Below are 22,622 nucleotides of genomic sequence, written 5' to 3' on the forward strand. Positions count from 1 at the left end.
AATCTCTTTGCACCGCAAAGCTTATACTTTACCAGTACCGTGCCACTACCATATTATTAGTAACGATAGCAGAATCCTGTTGCAAAATACACAATGCTAAGAAAACGTAGCAAAAGCGCGGCCTTACCCAGTAACTTGTATCTGGCCCTCCTGCAATAAAGGTTGCACACCCCTGGTCTAACCCATAAGTTTTCAAACTTTTGGTGTTATGGAGCCTGACTAATATTCACGGAGTCCCCCAATGAAGGTACACGCGTTCGTCTGTACGTTGCAAAATATCAATCAATTTCCTAAAAGTAATTTTTATATAATAACTTAGGGTTTTTATATTAGTCATAGAATGATCTAATCTGTTGAAATGAACGTAACATTGAGAGAGAATATATTGGACATTCGGCCGTGCGGACATGACAGGTTGACTCAAATTTATGAAAATTATCTATTGGAACTTATAGACAATGTCATATCTGTAGTACCGCCTTGTTGCCACATTTCAAAGCTACTGTTGTCAAATTTTATGGTGACCGTACATTTGAACCCATGTGTATATCCGCGGGTTCAATCTATATGTGGGTGCTAAAACCCATGGGTTAGGGTTAGTATGGGTTCAAATATCCGTAAAAAAAATTTCCATAGGTGCAATAGTATGCAGGTGCAATTGTCGTAGGTTCAAATGTAATGAAACCAAATTTTACTAATGCCGTTATTGCTTCATTGCTGACAAAATTATTAAAGTCATAATTTCAATGAGTAAACGAATAGCTCGGGGGATCAGTATTGAGCATTTTGGGAACCTTTGGCGATTTACATTAGTTGTCTTACTTCAATTCCTCGTTCTGAAGAAGGCCGTGTATAAGTAAACAATGATACGCGAGGTACTGATGGTTTTGGGCGCAATAAATTTTTTCTAGTTCGGCATTTCCTGCCCAATTTTAAACACTCCGGGTAAAGTTGGGGTGATTATGGGTTGAAACAGCGTAGTTTAGAAGCCAAACCAGGGCCGTAGCAATGAATTTTCAAGAGGGGGGGGGGGGGGGGGGGGATTTCCAAGCAGTCTAAATTGAGGCCAGGAGGTTTCAAAAATTGGTAAATTTTCGAGCAACGACTTCTAAACAGGCCGATGTTTACAGCATAAACAGAACATCGCGCTAACAAAAAACAATCGGCGATTTTAACAAAATGCAATCCCACGCGTTTTTAGCGATTTTTTATGGAAAGACGTGTATATCTCTATGTCTTACTGCAAATACCACCAAATTGCATTAAAGACTTCGTATTTTTATTATTTTCTGGGGGACACAAGTCTCTCGGGTCCCCTACCTATCAGGTTAAATCCCCCCCCCCCCCCAAAAAAAAAATTAAACACGAAACGTTAGATTTGCACCTTTTTAATAATGACTGCTTTAAAGAGAAAAAATAACATTTTGCCACTTTGATATAAAATCCATGATAGAAAAAAAAAATAGTTAGGCCTTAGAAAAATTTTGAAAATAACGGGAAAAGTCGGAATTTTTGCTTCAAAAATCGTTTAATTAAAGAAGATAATCACAAATCCAATGAAAGTCGATTTTTACCTCCTTGTGGTAGCCTTTTGCTTCTCAGTGGAGTTTTCAGGGGAGTTGGAGAAACGACATACTTGGCTTAAATATTTTTCATATATTATTGGGTGCTCTGTCAGTATGTGCAGCAAGATGGCGCACAACCTGAACCTTAACCTGTTGCACATACTGTATTCAGGTTGTGCGCCATCTTGGTGCGCATACTTCGGCAGCACCTATTATTGTACTTGCTTTAAAACTTCAATACATAATGAGTAATATGACGCACAGGTTTTGTATTATTACGTTACACTTACGTATTATGACGGTGCATTCATATATGATGACATCATCTTTTCGTAAATCATTAATTGGATTTTATATCCTGAGGTGTTGTGACGTCACAATACCAAACCGTAAAAGGCAGAAACGGCCTGAAGTGAGAGGGGAGGGGGGTACGTCTAACCCAAACTAGGAAAGTGGGAAAAAGTATGGGGAACTCCCAATCTGAAAACACCTTTTTATGGGGGGGGGGGGGGTTAATCTCCACTCTAAACAAGGCTCTGAATAAGCACAACCGGAATATTCCCTTGTCATATTATAACTACAGCTGGAGTGATGGGGTCGGCATGGGATTCGAGTAGGAGATCTTTACCCAGTGACGTCAACATAATTTAGCTCCACAGCTGTAACGGGCCGCTAATTTCACCGATATGGAGTGAAAACGAAAAATCTCTAATAGACAATTATAGAGTATATGAAAACATAAAATAAGAACAAAAAAATGGCATTTTTCACAATTATTGGTCACAAATAAAATTCAAAAAATAACATATTTCATTCGAAAAAGAGATAGAATTCTTTATGGAACTTACAAATTAATTGAACTGCATTATTACATCGGAAATAAAAAAAAACCATATACATACATCACAATAATATACATTCATTTCATCTATTTATGAAAATAAGTATAAAAAAAAAATAAACATAATAAAGACCCAAATTTTGAACCTTCAGTGGCAAAAGGGCATAATTTTTTGATGCACTATTTCCATATTTTATAAGTTTTCTTTATAAAAATTTGGCAAAATATCGTACCATTACAAAATTTTTGACAATAGCCTGAGAAAATTGATCTAGTTTTTTTATGCGAGGTTTCCCCCCCACTTTACCTCTAACCAAGGCCTTCGACAAGCGAAAGGACCCCCCCCCCTCAAAAAAGGTCCAGATTTGTAAAAAAAGGTTTAGGGATGCAAACTTAAGTGTTTGGAAAAGCTCATGATTTTCGCATTTATTCCTCATAGAATTCAACTTTAAATTCAGAAAGAATGTGATTAATTCTGTTAATTTTGCCTGCATATGTAATAATCATAGAGAATATTTAACGAATTAAACAACAATTTTTATATTTATCTTGTAATGGAATAACTTTACAAACATTTCCCCCAGGGGGATAAATTTTGAAAAACTGTAATTGGGGAATCCCCATAGTGACACTGCTCACCAAAGAACTGTCGAAGCAAATAGAAAGACCAAATCTAAGGCGCTCCCAAATTTATGTGTACCAAGATGGCGCACAACTTGAAAACCCTAACCTGGTACACATACTATGTTCAGGTTGTGTGCCATCTTGGTGCACATACTTCAGGAGCTCCAGATCAAAACCTGTTCCAAAAACATTAGGAGTAAAAATTTGAAAAATTCTCTTATATTAGAAAATTTTATCTAAAATTATTTCCTAAAAAATCAATTTGGCATGAAAAAAAATTCTTTGGCAAAAAGTTGATGAAAAAACATATCAACAACGCGGTGTTGTAGCGGAGCCGAACACCAAATCCTATATTTGGTAATTTCTGGTGTTCCATTCGCCAAGAATTCTCAACATTGGGATTGGGGAAACCCCAGGGAAAACTTCCACAGGTACCCAAATGGTGGTTTGGCTATTGTATTTAAATTTCAACAACTTAATTTGGTGTCAGCTTACTTCGGGGTTAGGGTTGATTATTTCATGACTAGGGGGTAATAACAGGAGAAAGGTTATATAGGGGTGAGTTGTATCGTACTCAATAATTTACCACTTGGTGGTGCTAGCATGTTAATTGGGTCCTATTATGAACTGGGGAGGTTGATGGGAGTGGCACATCTGGTAAAGGAGGCGGGGTTTCAAACAATGACTTTGAATTTGATTGGAGTACAGGACTTTGTCGTTTGATTGACATGTTCTTCAGCGAATCCGAACTTGAGGTTTTTATGGTAGGCGGGGCATGTGATGTGAGTCCATTGATTGGCTCTTTTGTTAGTTTTGAAACACAGTTTACTTTGATTGGCGGCTTGTCTGGCAAATCACAGTCCATCATTGTTTGATTGACAGGTTTACCGCCCAATGATAAATCATTATAATCGTAAACCATTTTTTCATTGAAATTATTGTTATTATCGTGATTTTGGTCACTTCTTGAATTAAAAAATTGCACATTTTTTTCTGAAACTTCGACAGAATTTGAAGGCCTTTGAACAAATGTCAAAATTCTGTCAGTTTCCTCAAGGAGTTCCTCAGAATAATTATTTGACATTTTCTCGTGCTCGTTAGTCTCTTGAGTAAAATTGGAATCATGGTCATCGCAAATTGCGTCTTCTTGGCCTTGTTCTGGTTCTTTACCTCGTTCAAAATGACCGACGGCCAATAAATGCATATTTGATCTAAAATGGCGGTCCAAATGCCCCTGGATAATGAAAAGAAAAAACTTCAATTTCATATTTTGATAGAAAATAATATATTAGAGAATAGATCAGTGTGTGCCAAAAGAGATTCTTTGGTGTATCATAAATCTTTTCAAATTTAGCAGGAAATTATTGGGTGATTATTTCTTTTAACAACACCTTTCAATATAAAATCGCCGCTCTGGAGGTATGCGTGCCGGTATGGAGGTAACTAATTTTGTCCTCTACTTTACATCAAGTTGTGTAGAGCAGTGTTCGGCAACCACCGGTCACTACCGGTTTGCAGAAAGGTGACATGAAAATGTACAATGCCATTGTTCTCTTTATGTGAGGTTGGGTTTTTAAAATGGCAATTACAAAAATGAAAGATCGAAGTGGGTTTAACGTAAGAAATACGGTACGTGAATAGTATTATTTTTGTTTTTGAATGTATTGTCAACATAATTTATTACATTAGATTAGTTCATTTGTATAAAGTGTTCCGCTCGAATTTTGGTCAGGTTTTACCGGTCCATCACTGGAAAAAGGTTGCCCAACACTGGAGTAGAGGGACTGAAACCTGTGGGCAGGGGGATAATCACTTGGCTAACACAGACAGTCCATGAACTTGTAATAGAACCAAAATGAGAAAAATTGGAATGAAATTTATCCTAATCCTAACTTGGTACACACACTATCCGATCATTCTGTCTCATCACATAATCTTTCATCGCTTGTTGGTTGCAGCTTCAATTCAACTACATGCATATCAAAAGGAAACTTGCATGTTCGAATATCATGGAGAATAATTATGTGCGAAAGGATTGCTGAACTCCTCGTCGCAGTAGGGTGGTTCACGTAACCGCTGGTCGGTTATGGCTTCCTCTACCATCAAGTTTGTGCATCTGAAACAAATAACTGGTCCTATACCTGACATGGCCTGGCTACCGGATGAGAAGTCATGGTTCACCATATGGTTATTCAGTGTTATCAGCTTAAATCTCCTCATGAATAAAAATAAATGACCCTGAAAACCACAGATAACCAACTTATAACCAACCTGAAATCTGAAAGCAACTTTGCATGCTATACATTTAAACGGTCGCGGATCAGATCCTCCAGCCAATGACGTTGCACCCAATGTTGAAAACTCCGCCTCTTCATCTGAAATCCCGCCCTCAACCATTGGTTCTGCCTCAGTAGCAATCTCAGCATACTCTTCATTCCCCTCAAACAAAGCTCTCACTTGCGCACGAGCGAGGGTCTCTGCTCCATCTCCGAGTTGGTTTAAAAGCTGCAAAAACGCAAAGACAAGTTTAAAATTTTGAGTGATTCAAAAGTCTTGCTGCAGAACATACTGTATTTCACGGTTAAGTCGCTTTTCTGGACCCAATTTTTTGACCTGATTTTGGGGGTTCGTCTTATTGGGCAGGTATGCTTATTTTATTTTTTCTGGGATTTCAAACATTTATTATTTGCTTATTTGCGTAAGCTTCATATATGGGTTGATATATTTTATAATGTATTGCCAAAGCGTATGCCAATCAAGATTATTTCATTGACTTTGTACTGCCAGCTGTTATTTTTTTTATTCAATCTGAAAACATGGCCGGTGCAATGAAGCATTCCCTGTTTATGCCTCGGATCAGCACTTCAAAAAGAAAACGGCTACCACAGATATAGTGATTGATTTATAACCTTTCCGTTTTGCAGATACAGAAAAAAAGGACAACAGACTGGAAAACACAGCTGTTAACTAACCCATGGACATACAGCGCAGTACTTATCACACCATATTATTCATAGGTTATTTCAACGTTTCAGTTAATGGGTTGTTCAAAATATTTGAAATCACCGTTTTTTGTTAAGAATTACCGCTTTGAGTATTATTCTACCTGAAACAAACAAACATGACCTGGTTATAACCATATAAAATTATCGATACATAATAGTGCTTATAACTGATCAACAGAGAAACAATTTTTCAGTATCGTCCAATTGGAGGGCTATATGGAAATTCCCCTATTTTTCAGTGCGAAAAATAGGCTTCATCTTATTTGCAGAGTAGACATATTCGCTAAGAAATACGGTAAATGTATTTTTGTAGTTCTCAGGAATTTCTCATTTTATGATACATACCTCATCTTGGTTGTGATTTTGTGCATGCTCTGGGCTGCCACTAGTGATGAGCATTGAACCAGATAAATTGTTTCCTTGACCTCCAGTCGTTCCCTCGTATCCTGTGATGTTCGTCAGTTTTTGTTGTTTCAAACGATTCAAAGTTTTCTTCTGCATAGCGATGATGTGGCCTAGGACAAAAAGTCATTATTTGGAATTAATTTCTCATAAAGTTTTGAATTGGGTTTTTTATTTTCCGCTCTGAACAAGGCTCTGTCTTTAAGGCCGGGATACACGACAGTGTGCGAAGTCACCGCAGCGTTTTTTTTTGGTTTGTTTTATGTTATTCGTCTGCGGTGGACTGCGTTTCGTTGCGCTGCGTTTATCTGAGTTGGCGAACGCTCGAGTAGCGTTTCCTGACCGCAGTTCACCGTACTGACAGTCTTGCTCTGCTCGTTCTGGTGGTTTTCTGAGACAACTGGTTGTATTTCATGTAACAAGCGAAAGTTTTGTGCTATTTCATCGTTTTCGAGTTGCTTTTATAACGATAGAAGTTTAGTCCCACTAGGGCTACCGGTTACCGTGCGGTATGTAATATCACTAGTACCGGTATGATAACGGTACATTGGTACGGTAACGGTATAAAATGCGGGTTACTTTGTGTTGGCAAGTGTGTTCTTATCGTTGACGGTTATTCCAAATCGTTCAGCTTTCACCTATTCGATTTTTTTACCATATTTTAACTGAACATTGAATATTAAATTATGGTTCCATAGGGTACGGTACCGATACGTACGGAAGACAGGTCTGACGTCACGGTTTTGCGCATACCGCACAGTGTGCAGAGTCGCGGTGCGGTGAGTTATAATGCTGTCGTGTATACCGGCCTTTAAGCTAATAAATGTAGGAAGAACTGAATATTTTCTGGTTCGCCATGAGATTTGAAGACTATAATTAGCATCCTAGTGCCACAGGTTACATACAGATCCAACAGAACAAGGAATGTGTCACATTCTTCAAGTCAGGGGTGTGCAACAAGCGGCCCACCACCTGGCCCGCCAAGCTATTTAGTGCAACCCTTTGCAACACTTGAATTGTGTGAAAAGAGATTCTGCTCTTGAATTCTTTTTTATGCATCCGAGTGATATGGGAATCCAGTAACATCGGTTAAGTATAGTTTGTCACAGTCACTCTTATTTAAAAATCCTTGTGAAACAGGGCGGAGGTACAAATACAACAAACATGGAACGAAGAATAGGCAGTTTGTTACACAAACTATAACACGTGTGTTTAAAATTTTTTACCTTTTGAACGTAAATGTTTGGCGAGATGTCCAGCGATACGAAAAGCAACTTTGCATTCTAAACATTTATGCGGACGAGGGTTTGAAGAAGATTCTCCATCAAGTTCAGAACTGTCTTCCTGTAAAAGATGGGTTCAAAGGTCAGAATAAAAAATGTGGACGAGACAAATTCACACTCGACTCCCATTCTCAAGTTATTTGAAAAAGAATGCATCTCGTGGCCTAACCGGGTTGACAACGATTTTTTAGAATCAGCTTCAACTTCGGAAAACGGAAAAAACTTATGCACATGCAAGAAAGCAAATAGTTCTCAAACAGTGGGGCGTGAAGCTAATAAAAATATTTGTGAGATTTGATCTTTCCAGTCTTATTTTGGTTATTTTTCGGTGCTCCCGAAGTATGCGAACCAAGATGGCGTACATCGGAACGTAACATGGGTAACAGGTTAGGGTTAGGCGATAATTTCTTTCCAATTTTCCTTATTTTAGTCCTATTATCAGTTCGAAGACTAGCCAAGAGCCTCCCGTAGTATTTATACCTAAAATTATGGCCTAACCCTAACGTAGTACACATATTACATTCCGATGTCCGCCATCTTGGTTCGCATACTTCGGGAGCCCCTATTTACCTATATTTAAGCAAGACTTGACAAATTCTTAAAAGGTTTAAAATGTTTGAGAACCCTAGACTACATTAACTTTCTGTTGAGAAATCAGTAATGTGAAGACATTTTTTTATCATCTGTAAAAGTTTGATTTCGATAACCACAAAATTAAATCCCCAGCATTAAAATTAATATGAATTCGGCATATTATTTGAAATGATACTACTTCACATTTGAAACAACTGATTAACCACAGGGTGGCTCAAAATGAATGAAAAAAATTGCTAATCAAATGATTCATTAATTTTTGGACACCCTGTATTTCCATACCCGACATGGATTGGCAACCCGCGATGAGCTGTGGTCGCGCTTAGGGGTGGGCAAAATCGAATTTTTTTTCGAGTCGAATAGTTCGAATATTTTTTACGAATACCGAATAGTCGAATATTTTTTTTAAATACAACGGGGGTCGGTCGGAGGTCGATACTCCCTTCGACACCCTGTATTTCCATACATGACATGGATTGGTAACCCGCAATAAGCAGTAGTGGTCCTATGATAAAGCCGTCTCATGGGCTTACGTCTCCCCCCAGAATAAATATGAAAATCCTATCCTATCATTCATACCTTTCCTCCATCACTATGTTGTCCTTCATCAAACTCATGATCTTCGCCTCGACCTATGACCTCATCTTGACCTTTAACCTCTTGTCTTGATCCATCTGATTCAGCTTCAATCTGGAAAATTATAATAACATTTTTTGACGTAAAGAAATTTTCAGTTTATAATCTAATTACTTTACATGATTTCCCACTGGCCAGATCAGGACCATCTTAGTGTTTCATTCAGCGACTTGCACATGCTTAGAACTATAGTTTTTGAATATAAATTTTCGTTACAAAATATCGATGAAAATTATGGAAACTAAACTGAAAACTTATTTCATGGGCCGCACATTTTTCGGTGCTCCCGAAGTATGCGAACCAAGATGGCGGACATCGGAACGTAACATGGGTAACAGGTGAGGGTTAGGCCATAATTTTTTTCCAATTTTCCTTATTTTAGTCCTATTATCAGTTCGAAGACTAGCCAAGAGCCTCCCGTAGTATTTATACCTAAAATTATGGCCTAACCCTAACCTAGTACACATATTACATTCCGATGTCCGCCATCTTGGTTCGCATACTTCGGGAGCCCCCATTTTTCCTTGTGGATTGCAGGTAGCATATCGCTAGTATAAAACATTAAAAAACATGAATTATAACTCACTGGAGTGGTTAGCGGAGTTTCATTAGCTTTGTTGAGAAACAGTTCTGATTCTCTCATGGAGAGAGACAAATGACGTAAGCTCGGCTTCCCTTGCTTAGCTAACACATTGGAACCAACTCCGGCAGTTAATGAAGCTAAAGACCCAAGAGAATTGTCTCCAAGCGGCCTTTTTTCGGAATTCTCTTCATTTTCGAAATTTTTGAGTTTTTCTGTCAGACGTGCATGATTAGATGTCGCTGAACCGTTAAGTTCAGAGGTCGGGATCAAAGGTCGACTATGTGATAATAGTTCCGTCATTCCGTGCTTCGAGCTTTTTGTTTTCTTTTTTGATTGGATTGCGGCTGACCTCATGACCCCAGAAACGACTGCCGCTAAGGCTTGAATACCGCCGTTAGGAGCAGCAGTGGAGGACGTTGACGGTTCAGGCGTCTTTGGCGGCAAATTTAGTTCCAAAACTGGGTTTTTATTCGGTGGCATAGCGGTGAAATATTCTGGTGTTGAAAATGATCTACTTTTTGAGGGAGGTAGTTTATCATTTTTTGTTTCTGAGTTTTGTTTTGGTTTTTCGTCGCCGGTTTCTACTTGAATCGGACTCTTTGGCTGAATTGTTTGGAAGTCTGTGGATGTCACCCAGTGTTGAGTCATGCCTTTACCTGGAAAAAATAACATTTAATTCAGTACTTGTGCAAAGGATGACTGAAATGAAAACATAGATCAGTTGTTGGCTCGGCGGTGTGGCACATCGTGCTAAGCGATAGGAATACGCTCACCACCGCATCTCTGATTACCCATCGTGGGTTCGCTGGTTCGAATCCCATGCGGGGATAATAATGTGCGCGAGGATTGCTGGACTCCTCACCGTCGTTGGGTGGTTCACGTAACCGCTGGTCGGTTACGGCTTCTTCCACCATCAAGTCCATGCTTCCTGGACTGGTAATCAGTAATCAGTAATTTATTTTATCACCAAGAAATACACACTGTACATACAGAACGAGATAAGAAAAGAGAGGAAAATAATGCATTTCAGGGTGAAAGGGGACGCGATAAACCAGCATTGGTTATCGAGCAACGACACCTATGAATAGTCTAACATTGGGTTATACAAGAACAAAAATCGAACTAAATACAGTACTAAAGTGAGGAGTCGGACGCCAAAATACTAACATTGGCAGAAATATGTTTAAAAAGACCGGATATTTCCGGACTCACTAAGCAAACGACTCCGAACGCCGACTGGCAGATAACCATGACAACTACGGCACAAATACGGTAACGTCTAAGTGACTGGAGCACCATATTGCAAGCTGAGTTGGACGGTACCGGCACTGTGCTGATGCATGGTTCATAAAGGCTGGGGACGAATTTGTACACGAGGATAATATGAAGAGAGAAAAAAGAATAAAATGTATCTACAGGTTTGGGCAACGGATTAAGAGATCACTAAACCAGGTAATTGCATTGAGTTACATTACTTACAAATAGTCATTTTGTGTGGCATAAATATAACTAATTTCAGAATTTTAAATCACAACGGTTCTGAAGTGCGATCGAATAGGTCATGTAGAATATAGAAATCATTGATTAAAAAAATGTATATACACAACTGTTCAACAGTTCAATAGGACGGTTCATGCAGAAGTAACCGGACGGGAGGCCGTGGTTCGCCATATGATTAAGCCGTCATATCGGCTTTCCTCTCCCCGGGATAAATACGTAAATCCTATCCTAGTTCTCAAACGAGGGTGCGCCCGAGAAGGAGGGCGTGGACATTTTTTAGGGGACATGAAGCTACTTAGGATAAATATATTTGTTCGAGTTTATCTTGTCCGTTTGAGAAACGCTGGCATAGAACAAAGAAATACAATTGATAGACACAATGAAAACTAGTCTTCTATATTTCAGAATGAAGTACAAGTCACTGAACTTAAGGCAAATTCTCATAGTAAGTAGTACAAAGAAGGGTGATTGACGTAATTGCTGGTCGGCTGTTAACCGTACTAGAGGTCGAGATTCGGCATATGATTAAATCATCTTATCGGCTTTCCTCTCCTCCAGGATAGATATGTAAACCCTATCCAATCCTACAAAATATTACACCTCAAGCGTCCTCCCTCCTCCCCTTCCCGAAAAATTCGCACCCTGCTTCCCCCCCCTCCCCCCAAAAAAAAAAAATTCGGCACAAACCTCTAGCTTTGTCCAATATTCCTGGAGTCAGTGGTTGGTTTGAGGATTTTGACGCAGAACGATCACGATTTCTTTTTGGCACTGAGACTGTTAGAGGAACTGGAGTTCTCGGGCGAGTTGAGGTCGGAGTTCGTACTCTGCCACTAGGTGGTGTGTGGGATCTTAGAGGGGTAGATGGACGATCCTGAAGAGGTTTTGGTAACGGAGAGCCAGGCGATTGTTTAACAGGTGTATCTACTGTGAAATGAAAGAGATAGTAAATGAATGTATAAAATACAGCTTTAATAAACTCAGGGGTGTGGACAAAAGACAAATGTAGGAATGTGAAATAATTTCAATTCTGATAATTACAAAGGTAAAGCTGCATTTTGAGCTAGTTTTCTAATGAAGGTTGGAGCCATATTCACTAAAGTTAGTCTTCCCCATTTGGAAAGTGCTCTTTCCTTCATTATCATTTTATATTTGGATCTTAGTCATCAGGAACCATTCAATGAACAAGTCTTTACATTAAATATTGCTCTTGGTTGGCAGTTTTTTTTGTGTTTTGTGTAGCTTTCGTGAAAATCAAATCTGCCCTTTTCAGAGTAGGTCATTCAAATTGCAATTGGGACCATATAATCAGCTTTCCCTATTCCTAACGGTTAGCTGGATTCCTGAGTGTATAAGAGTGTTTTATCAGTTTTTTTTTCCCAGGAATGAAATGAAAATACACCAAGTTCGGTGGTATGGTCATGCTATTCGCTCAGAAAGTCGATAGTATTGGTTTGGCCTGAATTCTTCTGGAACTCACCACTGGTAGGATCATTCACTCGTTCATTATCATCTTCTCTCATTTCATCGCTCCCTTCACTCCCCGTTGCATTAGAATGGTCGGTTCCACTACATTTTCCCCCTCCTGCCTTCATACTGCATAACGCACATGTAGTAGACTGGTCTTCTGAAGCCCCACGACACGCCCCAGTTGGGTGAACAGCCTGTGAAAAATTTTGAGATTTATAACGTATTTGTGAATAAATCATAACATGTGCATTTTATTTTATTTCACAGTTTTCCTTCCCATCAGGATCTAGACCAGTGGTGTGAAATTTTTTTGTCAGTGGGTCAACTTCAGATATCTAGCAGGGATACAAAAAAATGTCTTTTCTGACAACCAGAGCGCCACCATAGAAAATGCAAGAGACAAGAATGCGACTATTGCTCAGCCTCCCAGTAATAAAGGCACAGGGCAAACTGACGGAAGATTCAACGCAGTGACGAGCAAAAACATAACGTATTTTTACTCAGTGCGAGTGGGCGAGAGTCATATGACCTCACCCTGATTTATCCACTAGGTCAGCTAACTCTCCTACTGACATTGAACAAATGAGTTTCACACTAGAACTCAAAATTCAAAATGAATTTCAACTCCAGAATCCGCCTCCAGTTTCAAGCATAACAGTACTTGTACAGAGACTTACTCAAACGTAAGAAAACTTACCAAACTCGGATCCTCGAATACGCTTGAAGGAGAGTTGGGACCGTTACCGCGCTTCAGTAATCTTGGCGACATAGCATTCCTTTCTCTGCGACTTTTACGAACTTTCTTGTTTTTTCTTTTTGTTGTGTCATCTCTACCCCCTTCTGAACTTTGACCTTTGATACCCCCATCCACACTGTTTCCAGCGCTTTCATGACTTTGATCTGAGAGCCTGTTTCGATTCTCAAAATCTGAATGATTGTCAATGTTTTTACGACAGGGAGATAAACGACCTTCAGACAAGTTCAAGGTCATTTGAGGAGATGACCTGTCGATGTCTTCTACTTCACCATTATTATTACATAATTGTTCTGTAGATTTTTTTGTGATGTCATAATTTTGTTCATTCGACTCGGACAGAGAATTTTTCTCTAGCGGAACTGAATTTGGTACGAAAGAAGAGGGCGCCATAGAGTTATTTAAAGACACCCCCTTCTTGAAACTTAAAAAATGATTTGATTGGTTAGACTTAATTGCATCATCATCAGAGTCACAATCAGAAACTTCGAGCGCTGTGATTTCATTGGTTTTCGAACTTGTGGGCGTGTCATTCTCAACATTAGAATCGCTTGATGACGAAGTGCTTGGCGAGGGGGGGTGGATAACAACTTTGGGGGGAGGGAGTTTCGGAAACTTTTTAGAAGATTCTGTTGTTTCTGCGCTCGCTTCGAGTTTCGATTTTTTATGTTCGTTCAGTTTCAAAGCCGACGATAATTTCCGAAATCCTTTTGACATTGAAGGTTTGTTGTGACAGGATGTGAAACATGTTTTCTCTTGTTGAGTCGGGGTTGCCAGCATTTTAGAGAAGATCCATTCTGTGATATTGAAAAAAGATAATTTATAATTCTGAGTAATTCAAGAGTCTTGTTGAGCACTATCACTAGTTTACTCCACTGAGACTGACTACGTCTCCTTCTACTTTATGTGCCAGCAGGGGCGTAGCGAGAAATTTTTAAAGGGGGGGGAAGGGGAGGTCTGAAATTCCTATTTGCCAAGTTAGATTAAAACAGCAAGCTGGTCTGGCGAATGCCGAAAAACGTGTGTTTTCAAGAGTTTGAGGGTCTAAAACACGTTTCAAACTACGAAGAACTGCTATGTGTGTACAGAAACATGCTTTTATTTTTTTACTCCCAAGATCTTGCATTGAGATATCACAAATTTAAAACAAACAAAACTAATTTCATAAGCTTCCTTACTTTTCATTTTGTCCTCCCCTGCTGATGTTTTAGAACCCTCCTTTTCGAGACATGCAATATTTTCCCCTGTTTCAGTCTTTTCTTTATCGACACCAGATTTTGTCTCCATTTTGGATTCCTCTTTCTTTTTTTCTTGTGCTTCATATTCCTTTGTATCAGTAACTTTCAGTAGTTCTTTCTTTTCAGACGCAGAAATGAATAAACTTGGATATGAGATGTAAGGAGAAAGACCTTTAAGAACTCTGAAAAGGAAATACAAATGCTGGTTAGTAAAAATAAAGAGACAGTTTCCAACCTGCTTGTGGCGCAGAAGCTGCTTGAGATTGTGGCCAGATAATTAGTTGCAATATATATAGGGTTACATGGAAAAACAGTGATAAATTGTGTAAAATCACCAAAAACATTCCAAAAAATGTGCTAAAATAGTGAAGATGTACAAATTAATTTCAATTTTGTCTCAATACACAAATATATTTCTTGTAAAATTATTTCTCAAGTAAATAACCTTTTTTGAAACACAGAACAAAAAAAATGTTACGTAAATCACAAGGTATGTCCAGTCATCATTCAAAATTGAAAATCAAATCACGTTGCGACCACGGGAACCAGACACACAAGGAACAACAATAGTGTGTGTAGGACTCAGAGTTTGGCGGATATTTGCATTGGTATTCGAGTCCAGGTTCATTTTCTGAAACTCCCTTACATAACGAAACTTCCATACCTGTAGTTCTTAAATAAATCCATGACTGTCATTCCTTCTGGAAGCAGCATAGGTTGACTGACAGCCCATTGACTGTACATGGAGAGAGTGGATTGCTGTAATTCTACGTACATTGGTTGAGGGCTGACCAAAGAGCAAAATGTTGGATGAGGCTCAAAACTGAATCGCGGATTCAGGTGAGGGAAAAGGTTGAATTGTACTGGATTGCTTGGAGATACCTGGAAAGTATAGAAAAGTTGTGAATACAGCGTGACCACAGGAGAAAATTACACATATATCAAGCTTTAGGAACATACATCAGTGATTCAAGAGCCTTGCTCTATGAAATCAGACCACTTAAATAAATTGAATACTTTAATGCCTGAGGTTCAAAACGTTGGACAAAAATGATAGACGCTCCAGAAGTATGTGTACCAATATGGAGGTAACTAATTTTGTTCGACTACTTTACATAAAGTTGTGTAAAGGAATTGAAACCTATGAACAGGGGGTTAGTTCACGTGGCTAACACAGGCAGTCCCGAACTCGTTATCATAATAGAGCTAAAAAATAAGGAAAATCAGAAAAAAATTACGCCTCAACCTGGTACACATACTGCGGGAGTACAAAATAATATTAAGTAAATACAAACCGATTGCGAAGCTGATGTTTCTCCTTTTTCTGCTAAATTTACCTTTGAATCGTGATCAGTCAGGCGAGACGTCATCAATGGAGATGGAATAGCAGAACGCTGAACAATTTACATTCACAATATTTAGATGTGGAGAGTACACGAGAGAGAGGGAAAAATTTCCCATTTTGATGGGGGGGGGGGGGGGGATTTTGCTTTGTATTCGCTATAGCATTGGTAATTTTCTTCATTTCCTATTATGGTACTCCCTAAGTATGTGTTATGATTTGTAGGGTCAGATTATTTATGCGAATTTTCATAAAAATCCCGTTTTAGGACAGCTTTTAGGGTTCGGCTTATATGCACCCCTGATCATAAAACATCAGTGACATATTGGTTAAATATGATAAAACATATCAATCTCAGTATTCTTAGAATTTGCTCCAAAAATAGAATTTATTTGATGTAAAATAAAATAGGTAAATATTTACATGGCCCACCTTGCTTATAATAATACTAAAACGAGAATCAAAATAAGGTATAGGCGATAGACTGATGCAGGGTACACACAGGGGCAAGTCTAGAGGGGACAAAAGGGCCAGCTGCCCGGGCAGCAAATATAGGGTTGACTTTGTAGCTTAGTTTGATGATTCAAATAATAACGAGAATCGGTAATAGATCAAAGACTTATCGATCGAAAGTTAGGGGATCCCCCAAAACAGCGCTCTTACTCCATAGTGACACCTTGTGTTCCATCCCTGATTAATTAATAACTCGCTAATTATACGACCTAATTCATCCAAAATCAATAGGCTTCTGGTACGACATATGATGAATGCACATGCAAAATCTGGAGCAGATTCAATCTAGCTTTCGTGAGATATTGCGTGCATCTAACAGACAGAGAGAAATATACCTATCAACATACTTACCAATTAAAACCGATAAGCAATAATACAGACATTATACTCTTACTTGATCTTTAATTCATTTATTCTCATGCATACAACACCATCTATGATTTGTTAAACACCCCAAATAATTTCAGAAGTTAGGAATAAGGGGTATCAATATTAAAAACTCACCCGGGCAGCAAAAAAGACACATCACTGGGTACACGCACTACTAAGGGGTATGACCTCTGTTCCTTGTGAGGTTCAAAAATGCTGAATCTCTGAGTTTGGGTTAAAAAAAAATATCATAACTCACCGATGTTGTAATGGCCTGAGCTGTAGAAATCGGTATCAACCTCTGTCTCTTGGTCTGGTAATCAACTGATGAGTCAGCATTGTATGACGCAGCTCTTTTCAATGCAAGGGTCTCCTAAGAATATATGACATGAAGTTGATAAGAATGTCAAGAAACTTTAATGAAAGAGATGAGAGCAACCTGGCCCGCAGAGCTGTTCAAGTGGATCAAATTTTCCTCATTAGACCGTAATCCAACAGTATATGTTGAGGGTTGCTACGATTTCTGTCAAAACTGATGTTAACAAACTATGCAAGAACTTGAATTTTAATGATGCGATGGTATTTATCTAGTTCGTGAGTGTGCAACATGCGAACCGCGTGCCGCAACCAGCTCACCAAGTCATTCAACACTCAGATTTTTTGAAGCCGATGGTAACAAACTATATAAGAACTTAAAATTTCAAATGTCCCACCACAATATTAAATAAAAAAAATGTTGCATTGTAAGAATGTTTTGATCTGTCTTGTCTTATTCATGGAAAAACAAAATTTTCTGTTTGAGCCAGCTAGATGTCTGAAGTTGGTTATATGGCCCAACAAAAATATTTTGCGCAGCCCTGGTTTAGCGTTGAGGAGCACTGACAATTTTGGTATCATATGTTAAAAATCTTATCTTTGACTTTTAATTATATTCACCTTTAACCTCTGGGTTCCAGTACCATCTAAAGAGCTTTGTCCAATTCTACCAAGAGATTTCCTCATTTGGAGCGGGTCTCGACCTTTAAGCGATGAATCCCTTCCTTTAACCTCATCAGATGCTACTTGACCTGTTGGTGATTTGAGAAGAAACCTTGCGTTCGCATTTGTTCTTGTCAGAGGTTTGTGGCCCTTTGTTTGTTGAGGGGAATTTCCTGGGGAGGATTGCTGTTGGTTACGACTCTTGTTTTGCAGAAATTGTTTGATATTGTTGTTCACATCAGAACTGTATAGAAAAAAATAAACCTTGTTTTGTTCTGGTAAAAGATACAAATGGGATGATACGATACAGATGTGGCGGATTGCTGGAATGCATTGGAAATGGACGTAATAAAACTTCAAGTGTCCCACTTAATGTTAAATAAATATAATTTTAACCCTTCAAAAATAGCTATTCCTTACATAATGTTGGCTTTTCGTACCAAGTCCAGTTCGGAATGAGTGAAAGGTGTGTAAAATATCATAATTAATGAGTTCAAATTTATAAACGTTAGAAAAATATAGGAAGTGCGCGCTCATTTTAGTGGTTAACTGTAATTTTGATCAGAGATGAGACTTCTACAATTCTTAGTGAGTGCTGGAGACATTGCTTTAAGAATAATTTTTATATAAAACGTACTATAACATTTTTGAGGAAAAACAAAAAATTTGAATCAAGTACCTGTATCCAGCACTGTGACTCCTTGTAATGCTTGGGCGAACATCGAGACTACTTTCATATGGACGACTTCGAGACTGCGTTAGAGGAACTTTTCCTGGAGTTAGAAGAGACTTGGATCGAGATTCTGAGTTTGGAGACAACCTTCTTGCTAGAGAAGCTTTCCCAGGATAAAGTTCTTCCATCTTTGGACCATCCACTTGGAAAGGTCTTGATTTTTTAGGGCTTCCTCCCCCCTCAATTGGATTTGAGCCAGTAGATGTCGCCCACAAGAGAGACGCGATATTGCGTTTTAAGTTTTTATCTTTAGAATGATGATACGCTTCTGACAGGTAGCCCATGTCTTGCATGTTCCTGAGACTAAGCTGGTGGAGAAGAAGTTTATAATTGCTTCGAGGAATCGTGGCTTCAAGATTCGATGATGTTGGGGAGCGAGATGGGGACCGAGAGCCTCTTCCAGGGGATAATTTTCGAGTTGGAGATCGCGGGGATGTTGGGGACTTTGTCCCAGTAGGACTTGGGAGTAACGAGGAACTAGTGGGCGTGGTGGCAGCTACCGCACCCTGAGTAGTTTCTGGTAAATATATAGTGGGTGCAGGACCAAGTGACCCAATTTCTACGTCAATTTTTTCGTCCCTTTCCAAGGGAATCCAGGGGGGTAAACTTTTTCTGCTTGATGTCGTTGAGAATGTTAGATTTGTTGGAGGTATAAGTTTTTGTTGCAACATTGAAGTCTCTGTCTTGGTATTCAAAATCCCTTCTGGTGGGCGTTCAGGAGACGCCTCTGGTGTTTTACTTCCTTGTGATATAGGGGAAGCGTCGGAGGTCACTGCTAAAGGTGAAAGGTCATTTGTGGTCGGTGATCTTCTTGCATCTAAATGGCTTTTGCTAGAACTGCTGCTTCTCATTAACTGAAGTTGTTTCTTCTTTGGTGGAAGTTTGTCTGTTGGAATGGAACTTTTATTATTGGTGATAGGTTGTGTGTCATTTAAATCATTTGCATCTTGTTTAGAAGGGGATAAAAAGCTCTTAGACACCACAGGAATGCTAGGAGATGGATTAACATGACTTATATCCAGTTTACGAGACATTTGCAGAGCAGCGTCTGCGCTTCTTGTCCTATGAATATCTCTATGAACAAATCGCATTGGATTTTCAAGAATTTTTGATCTTATCATAGAAGCGATTTCTTCATTTTTCACATTTCCTGATTCAAGATGGCGATTCACAAACGGCTCTGAATACATTTCAGGTGGTGTGACCTTTAATTCCGGCACTGTTGAAGTTTGCGGTTGCGGACTCGCGTCTCCCGGCTGGATACCAGTATGTTGAATCACACTTTGTCTCATCATTGCTGATGAATTTGTGGATGGTACAGTCGGTATCTTCTGGCAATAACATTTTCTGTGAATGTCGAACGTATCGTGTTTGGAAAACTGTGCTCCACAGTCTGGGCATCGCAATGGAACATCTTTTGGTCTGAATGAATGCCTTTGGGTTACATTGGGTTGTTGCATAGTTGGTGCTGATGCCATATTAATATTACTTTGGGCTTCGGATGGAGGTCGCGATGGTACATCTCCTGGAACGTTGGGAATATACCGGCGTGCATGTGGATCTCGCCTAGGATCGGGAAGAACTGTTACAAAAGGCCTCGAGCTTTGTGATTCTTCGCTGATACTTTGAGGGGGATTTGGGTCGGCAAGTCTAGATGGAACCATTAAAAAGTTTGTTCTATCAGAGTTTTGAGAACCGTTATCCATCAACGGTTTGCTGTACTTTGGATCTAACGACCTTGGTGCAGAAAGAGTGGCAGTGAGAGGATTATGGGTTGCAATTAGTTGGTTATGAGGGGGGGTCGAAGACAGTGAAGCGGGATCTAAACTGTTTCTTCGGAAAACTCTCCGAGGTTTTACTTTATCGAGAGTCGGACTGTGTAAAATCTTCTCATTATGAGAAATGAGTTTTGAGATGTGCTGCTCAATCGATTTCGAATCAATTCGTCCTTTTGGTCCACGGCTTGGCTTGTTAGCATCCACAGATGGAGCTATTAATTGAGGGGGTAAACGAGTCCTATGTGAAAAACTGGGGTAGGATGGACCCCCATTATTAACCTCCAGGCCCCGGATCCCATCCCCTCTCAATGGTAGTCTTGAAGGTGACCCAGTTGACCGCATTATGGGGGCAGATAACCTCCTTTGCAGACTTTCCTTATTAGACAAAAAGTTCCCACTCTGGGGCCTTGGGTCTACCATAGAAGCAGCGTCTGGTTTTGGTCCTAAAGTTTCTCTTGGTTGGGGCTGAACATTAGGCGCAGAACTGGCATCCATACCTAACGGCATCCGCAACAAAGGATTTGGTCCGAGTTGGGGTAAATAGGGTAACCTTGACATTAAATTTGCTTGGGTGTACGGGTATCCTAGAGCAGCTAGTGAAGGACTCCAAGTTGTACCAGGCACCATAGATGGTAACATCCCGGTAGAGTTAGCAGCTAATAATTGCTGGTATCCCGAAAGCCCCAGATATGGGTTAAGGGCATTAGGGCCGGGGTATCTCATTGCTTTTGCAGCAGCTTCATGTACACTAGGCAGTTTATCTGTTGTTGGGGTCAGTCCTGAGTGTGGAAGATAAGTCAGTCCTGGATAGGCAGCAGGTAGGATAGACGGGTCGGTATTTCGAGATGATTCGCCTGCATCAGGAAGCCTGCTTGAGGCTGAATCATTTGGTATGGAAATGTCTCTATCATGTTGCCTTCCTGTGGGATGATAAGGCATACCTCCGTGTTTCTGTATAACATGGGCATGCAGTTCAATTGGACTTGAAAATGCAGCGGCACAATAGCTGCATTTCATTGTTTGTGAAGGGTCATCATCAACTCGATGTGTCTCCTCATTTTTTGAAGGCCATTGCTGAGTTGCCTGGGACAATAAACTAGCCTGCGTAGGTGTAGCAAGACCAGGCCTCAGGCCAGGCAAGATAAAAGGCATTAGCATTGGGTTTATCCCCCACATGGGACTGGCAACCCCCGCTGGCATCTGATTTGTAGAGAAATGACTAGAGTACAGTGCCGCAGCTTGGGATTGCGCTGCACGCAGTCTTTCACTATCTATGTCTCCTTGTAGTTGAATGTTTTCAGAAACACCAGCACGAGCCTGCGAACTCCCCATCATATTATACGCAGAATTAGCATATAGTCTTCTATCTAACTTCCCATCGGCCCCCTCAGTCAATGGTGAACTATGTAAATTTCTTCTTTGAAATTCGATTGCTGACATCAAAGCATCCATTCCACTTGATCCAGCGACATATTGCCGCATATCATCACTGGTTGGTTGCTGATTGCTATCTCCCATGGCTTATCTTATCCAACTACACAATAAATCCGGAAACATTTTTAATTTTACATACAAATATTAACTAAACATCTGAGAATGAGTTATGAATACAATATTAAACAGGAGGTAAGGTATGCAGAGTATGATATGCAGCCCTTAATGCACAATTATACTAAACTATAAATAGCTTTCATTCATATTGATCTTGATGCAAGATTGTTGTTTTAATAGAAATGATAACTACTCCCCATATAAACGAACTACTTCCCATTATTATAGAAAATAACTGTCCGGAGGAGAGACTCACCCTGGGAGAGACTGGTTGACTTTCCCTAAGGAGAGATGGATATGTGAATAACGCTAGATAATTTGAATATTTGGCCTAATTATTGGATCAAACACATCGGACTCATTATATAAATAATGCTTCTTCTTCCTATCGAAATTTTATTAAAATTAACTGGGCTTACATAAATCTGAATAAGGGAGACGCTGTTGATGACAAGCCGATAGCGGTAACGTCTGCAACAACGACATGGTTTGTGACGTCATAGACATAGCCTGCAATGACGTCGTTCACGCAACACTGTTTTGTTTGTGTATTGATAGACCTATAAAATAGGTTATTCACAAGTCTTGCATCGAACCTTTCGTCATATTGTATCTTGAAACGTTTCATCTGACTGTTGTATTACCTCGGAAATGTGATGTATTTGTTTTTGGTGAAGACGAAACAAACCACATTAATCATTTTACTGGTTTAACAGCGACATCCACAACTAAGCCGAGCCGTAAATATTACAGCGATGGTTCCATTACATTTGAACCCACGTACATTTGAACCCATGACAATTGCATCTGTATGCTATTGCACCTATGGAATTTTTTTTTGTTTTTCGGATAGTTGAACTCATACT

General features: G+C 39.5%; 1 protein-coding gene across 2 annotated transcripts; it reads right to left on the reverse strand.

Annotated features, from left to right (window-relative positions):
* Nucleotides 1-1,372: 1,372 nt before the first annotated feature.
* On the reverse strand, nt 1,373-21,791 carry LOC144424307 (uncharacterized). 2 transcript variants are annotated; one of them, XM_078113484.1, is made up of 15 exons: nt 18,374-21,791; nt 17,653-17,938; nt 16,976-17,089; nt 15,788-15,886; nt 15,157-15,374; nt 14,433-14,674; nt 13,198-14,051; nt 12,511-12,694; nt 11,721-11,954; nt 9,537-10,189; nt 8,894-9,004; nt 7,664-7,781; nt 6,381-6,550; nt 5,302-5,535; nt 1,373-4,264 (listed from the first exon to the last, which is right to left on the reverse strand). In XM_078113484.1, the coding sequence occupies exons 1-15, from the start codon at nt 21,721-21,723 to the stop codon at nt 3,629-3,631; spliced, it is 7,503 nt and encodes a 2,500-aa protein (XP_077969610.1). In that variant the 5' UTR covers nt 21,724-21,791; the 3' UTR covers nt 1,373-3,628. The 2 variants fall into 2 exon arrangements, with proteins under 2 accessions (XP_077969610.1, XP_077969608.1); XM_078113482.1 differs by having other exon boundaries at nt 2,037-4,264; nt 11,721-11,957.
* Nucleotides 21,792-22,622: the final 831 nt, after the last annotated feature.

This window comes from Styela clava, chromosome 6 (genome assembly GCF_964204865.1).
Source record: "Styela clava chromosome 6, kaStyClav1.hap1.2, whole genome shotgun sequence".
Classification (NCBI taxonomy): domain Eukaryota; kingdom Metazoa; phylum Chordata; class Ascidiacea; order Stolidobranchia; family Styelidae; genus Styela; species Styela clava.